A 6189-nucleotide genomic window follows, 5' to 3' on the forward strand; every position below is an offset into this window, starting at 1 on the left:
ACGTCTATAAACGCAGAGAATATATTCAAGAGAGTTTTAGGCACTAGAGATTAATGCTGTTGTCCGTGGAGCCTGAACAGAGTGTCTGAAATGCATTTGTCCTGTCGTGACGTACTGAGATTACATCATCCTACCCAAAATGCACTGCGGGGCAGAGCATGTGCTCACAAAACCTTAAAAATTAGCACATTACTTTAAAACTAAAACATATATCTGATATTTTTATTTTATGAAACTTCAGACATGACAGTAATTTTAAATAACTTGTCCAACATTACTTTGGTTAAAATTTGAACCATAAGTTAAAAATGTATGCCTCTGGATGACTTAGGTCATATTGCCAGCGTATCAGTATGGTGTTAAAGGAAATGTTTTTTTTTTCTTTTTGGGGCTGTTTTTCTTTTGTCTGCAGAGGATTGAGATGCTTTTTGTACAAGCAGTTCTCTTCTGTTTCCAAAGGTTATAACTATGTGTCTCTTACAAAACTTTTAACAGGTGGGTGCTGAACTAATTTTAAAAATGCTTGTCGCTGTTCAGTTTTGTTTATCGGTTTAAAAGTTATCGGATAAAAATTAATCAGAAGATAAATGGTCTGATAATGGTTTTTAAAGTTATCTAAAAAGGTAATCCAATACTGAAAATATTATCTTCAATAAGTATCTGTTATCGGATTATCGGAAGTGTGCCCACCACTGGTATTAAAGTAGTTATTTTACTTAGGATTGTATCCTTAGTTTCATATTGTTGGAATGTGCATGTTGAACTGGATTTGACCAATTTTACCACTTAGGACAAAGAGATTCAGATTACATTATAAATCATACATGTCCCGTTATTGCGCGGACCAGTGGCAGGGGGTGGGACCTCCCTGGAATGCCCACGGGGACCAATGGGAAGGATTTTGTGAAATAAGGTCCGCCATTGTTACGCCCATGGAGATTTTTATAAAACTGCTTGTGTCCTTTGTTCTTGGTTCTGAAAGGGCAGATCTCGTCTGTGGGAGAAGGTCTTCAGGAACCAGGCCTGATTCTGAATTTAAAAAGTGGTAACATTTTATTGGCCCAACCTGTATATGTCCTGGTAGTCAGGAGGATATAAACACAATAAACTGAACAAAGAAGAACATTTCTTTAAAAAATGCAAAAGCCATCTGGTGGAGACGGAAACTGATGAAGTCTCTCCAAATATTTTACTAAACTTGGGTATGGAACACTCAAGGAAAGGCGATGAGAGGCAGGTCAAAGAATACCCGGCGACAGGATCTGTCAGACAGAGTGGACCTGAGAAAATCACTGATCAAAAACAAGTTCCCGCTGAGCCGAGGTCACAACAGGCTCAGAAGACTAATCAGCGAAGTATTTCAGTCTTCTGGAATCATCCCAATGTAGTTTTCCAGTACAGATTGACTGGAGTGGATGTCCTGTTTTGAAGAATGTCCTTGAGGACAGAGACAGCTGTCCCTCCTCCCATTTGGGGGGGGAACATTTACTGTAGAACCTTATGCCACTTTCACTTTCGACATCAGGGCCTTTGCTAGCTGCTATCAGTCATCACACACCAGTGCTAGCCCGTGGCATACGCATTTTGTGGAGTCATTCTAGCGAGTCTCCCGTGAGAATTATATCATAGTCACAGCAACGTAAGGGTATGTCCTGTTAAATACTGACATTTAGTTGGTTTTTAAAAATTCAATATGGTTATAACATCAAGGTTTAACAGCTTGTCCATCTCATCCACTGTCCACATGTACCATGCCATCTATTTCAGAATGTCGTGTGAGTTTTTGGACATCATGTGACCTGGAATAGTGGAAAAGAGTTTCTACTCTTGCCCATATGCAGTGGATAAAATAAGTATTTAACATTTCATAATTTTTCTCAGAAAATATATTTCCAAAAGTGCCATTGACATGAAATTTTCACCAGATGTCTGTAACAATCTACGTAATTCACACATGCAAAGAAATCAAAACATAGATGTCCATAAATTAAGTTATGTGTAATAATGTGAAATGACACACTGAAAAAGTATTGAAGACCTGAAGAAAGGGAGGTGCAAAAAGACACGGAATACCAAGACACGAGCTGGAATCTATCAGTAATTAGAAAGCAGTCCTGCCCCTTGTTAGTGCAAATTAATACCAGCAGGTTCAGTCCCAACTGATGGCCTATAAAAAGGTGCTTCATTACCACACAGCTTAGGACTTCTGTGAGCACGGTCACATCTCCTCCTCTCTCCTCTCCAACCTTCAAAGTCCCTACTTCACCAGACTGTGAATTCTTTGAACTATATTTGGAATAACCATAGAATTGATCAGCTGATCTCTGAATGCTATTGTCACTGTTTTTTCAACAAGGAAATCCGGGTTGGAGGACCCTGCGTGCCCAGATGGAACCTACCCTGTGGGCTATGTTCTTGATGCCTGGGAGAAATGGTGCGTCGTGTGCTTGGCTCCACTCTCTGTGGAGGATGTTGAAGATTTATTTTTATTTGGTTTAATAGTAGGAGGGCTTGTGCTTATTGGTTTATGTGCTGCCCTGACCTACTGGAGAATTGGCAAGACGGCTGCTACCAGAACCACGACCCCTCACCTGTCCATCATGATTAATGAGTTGGGCAAGGAGGTACAATGTCAGACTTTGTTAACCCTTGAACTCAGACGCAAGTTGGAAAGTATCTCGGAGCAACTGTCTGCCATGCAAAGGGAAGATATCGGAGACCAGGGAATATTAATAAATTGGATTTGGTCGGTCAGAGGAGCTGTAAATGGAATTTCTGTGCTTCTGTGCTCAACCCTAAACATGGTAGGCTTATCAGCCCCCAAAGGTCAAAACGCCCTGCTTGTTTTTCCTCCAGAATGATCTCTACGGCCTTGGTGAACTATTCGGCTTCCCCGCTTATCTTTCAGCCCTGATGTTGTCATGGCAACCCCAGACGTTATGTACACATGGACAGAAACTGATATAAACTTACCTGCACAGCCACACATGATGCACACCTCCCCTACCAAGATTTGTGCCACCCCCCTTGTGTCTCTGACCCTACCCTCCCCCTAGGCCTCCGCTTTGCCGCTCCTTTCCCCCACTGGGAGGCAGTGCGGTCAGCTGCTGCTGCTTTCCATTTTCCCAAGCTTGCGGCTGCGCGGGAGACTGCTGCGGCCTCAGTATGGATGACGGACTGTCTTAAAGTTTAGCGTACATAAACAATCTAATGTATATGTGCGGTTGTTTTAATTCTGATGTGTGCCATTATTACATTCAACTAGTAATAATTGTGGATTAATTGCTGTATTTTTTTGTCTGAGGTAATTAGGTGTGATATGAATTGCCCTTTTAGGGATCAATAAAGTTGTTTGAATCTTGAAAGGTGTCATACAAGAAACATCTCATGATGGGTAAAAGCAAACGCTCTTTCAAAATCTTTACAACCTTATTGTTGCAAATCATACTGATGCCATTGGTTCCAGTATGGGGCCATTATTGTAGCAAAAGTATTTGCAAATGTGTATGATGACCTGTGTGTGCGTAACCAGATCCACAAATGTGTAAGGAAAAAAAAATCTGTGTGTGTGTGTGTGTTTATTGGCTGTGTTCTTAGGCGTGACTTTTGCTACAGTCCTGCCACATTAGATCTGTAAATACGTGCAGTGATTTGTGTGTGTTTGTGTGTGTGTGTGCGTGCGTGCGTGCGTGCGTGGAGACTTGTCTGTGCCGCCGTGGCTATACAGCTTCGCACCACCAGAGGGAGCAAGCACCAATGATATCAGTCACCCCTCCCGTTTTAAACCTTTCCACCACTTCAAGTTGGATGCAATGCATTCTGGGTAAAATGCACTGATAAATAAATGTGTCCTTATTTTGCAGATTGCAGTGCTTTATGCTGTGGTGAACATGTTGACGTTTCTTAGATATCGTTAAAATTATGTCCGTAGGTGCTTTTGATGTCTAAATTATGCAACAACATTACACCGTAAGTGAGTCGTCGGGTTGGACTATGGGCTTCACACAGCGGACGGAACTCGCATTGCTACTACTGAATCTGAGGTTCGACTAACAGCCTCTTGCCAACAAATGTTTTCTCTCCAACAAACTGTGAATGACTCTTCAAGGTGTAGTTGCAACAGTAACATGATTTCAAAATAGAGCTACTCATAAAATACAAAAACATGCAACTCACTTGTACATAAAGTTCACTTAACTACGATGATGTTCCTGAGTGCTGTTCTGTTTCTGAAACTTGATGGTTTCTCTTCCAAACTTGACCCAAGTATTTCAACAGGTCTTACATAAACAGCTCTGCTAGTTTTGCTCGTCCACTGAGTTTGAACACTCAGATTTTTCAAAAGTCAATGAACCAGTTTGAGCAACATTGGTAACGGTACCCTGTGGACATGACAGCAGGAAGGGCTACGACCATCTGACTTCAGTGTTCTTGACCTTCACCTAAATGACTGACCTCTGCCTGATCTTGTCAGGCAATTGCAGGAGTTACCTCCATATGTGTGTCAGGTTTGGGTGAAATCGATCAACTGACCTGGGAGGTGGAGGAGTGGAACAAACCCGGTCCTGGTCTGGAATGCTAAGCATGCAGCTCTGGGCTGCCTCTGGATGAATGTGCAGAAACAGCAGATGGTAAAATACCTTTTGCCTCAGTGCCTTCTTTTGTAAAGTGGGCTTTGGAAGCTAATGAGACGTAACGACATTAACCACGTCAGAATTCACCGTCCATTCTGCTGGAGTCGTTGTCAGTCAGCATGCCGAGGATAATCCGTGATCATGTCCGAACTGGATCTGGAAGGACAGTAGAAGAGTCCTGACACATATCAACTCTCAAAACTCAGAACCAGGGTCTAAACGCTCCAAACCTCCAGTCCACTGCAGTCTGACTGACATGTGCTGAGTCAGCATTTGACGTTGACTATAAATATGGAAGTGGTGCAGGTTTTCAAAGGGCTGAACGGATCACATGAGGCGCACAAACGGACCGTCATGGGGAAGGTAAACATCGGGTCTCCCAGCTCCGGGTTGGGGGGACAATATGTTCGTGTGCCTGCATGATGCTTGAAATTTGTAGAATGTTTAATTTTCATTGCTTCAATTTGAATGAGAAAGAAACCAACAGATGTAAGCAAGTAGGGAAAAAAGAGAGTATTCTGGTTTTTAAAAGCAGCTCACATTTTTATGTCTAGATTATTTTCTACGAAGACAAAAACTTTACTGGACGCAGCTCCGAGTGCAGTGGCGACTGTGCCAACCTGACGCTGCTTCTCAGCCGCTGCACCTCCATCAGGGTGGAGAGCGGCTGCTTCATGATCTACGAAAAACCCCAGTACACCGGAAACCAGTACTACCTGAGCCAGGGCGAGTATCCGGACTACCATCACTGGACGGGCGTCTGCGACTCCATCAGCTCCTGTCGTCTCATCCCAACGGTGAGCACCGTCCGCACACACACTGAGCCACGCCGAGCAGCAGATAAATGCAGAAACCATAAGACACATTCATTTTGTCATACAAGCACCAAATTTGGCCCAGTGGTACTTCCTGGTGTACTTTTTGCAACCCCCCCGCCACTTCATTTTTCAAGATGGCACCCAAAATGATATATTTTCGTCACAATTTTGGTTAATTTCCATGTTATAGTCAATAAATATTGTACTGTGGACTGGGAGGGGTTTGCTTTATGTTTTTCCAGTGTACGTGCACGCCACAACAGTGTTTGGGGTGTAAGGGTTTAGTCGTAGAGGTATTAGTTTCCTCACTGCCAACAGCAGCCCAAATGTGGCTGTCAGAGGCTTTGCTGCAGGTGTGAAATAGACTTTACGTACCAGACTGTGACGTCGTTAGTGCTTACATCAGCTACAAGGTCACCATTCTGTTACATTGGTACGCCTGATTTCGTGTAATGTGGTGTCGACATGGACAGACTGTCTGTGTAACCATCATCTGAATAGAATACAGACTCTACTGTCACTGTACATACATATACACACATATACACATACATATACACACATATACACATACATATACACACATATACACATACATATACATACACATACATACATATATATACATACATACACATACATATACATACATATACATATACATACACATACATACACATACATACATATACATACACATACATACATATATATACACATACATACATATATATACA

At 42.3% G+C, this 6189-nt stretch overlaps 2 protein-coding genes across 2 annotated transcripts in view; both read left to right on the forward strand.

Annotated features, from left to right (window-relative positions):
* satb2 (SATB homeobox 2) overlaps nucleotides 1-4582 on the forward strand; it is a 154164-nt gene extending 149582 nt beyond the window's left edge. Inside the window, exon 13 of the mRNA XM_034186105.1 lies at nucleotides 4475-4582. Within this exon, the coding sequence (XP_034041996.1) occupies nucleotides 4475-4582 (108 nt within the window). The remainder of the gene's footprint in view (nucleotides 1-4474) is intronic.
* A 406-nt stretch (nucleotides 4583-4988) lies between these two features.
* LOC117524346 (gamma-crystallin M2-like) overlaps nucleotides 4989-6189 on the forward strand; it is a 2814-nt gene continuing 1613 nt past the window's right edge. The window contains exons 1-2 of the mRNA XM_034186106.1: nucleotides 4989-4997; nucleotides 5189-5431. Coding sequence (XP_034041997.1) covers nucleotides 4989-4997; nucleotides 5189-5431 — 252 coding nt within the window. The remainder of the gene's footprint in view (nucleotides 4998-5188; nucleotides 5432-6189) is intronic.

This window comes from Thalassophryne amazonica, chromosome 14 (genome assembly GCF_902500255.1).
Source record: "Thalassophryne amazonica chromosome 14, fThaAma1.1, whole genome shotgun sequence".
Lineage (NCBI taxonomy): Eukaryota > Metazoa > Chordata > Actinopteri > Batrachoidiformes > Batrachoididae > Thalassophryne > Thalassophryne amazonica.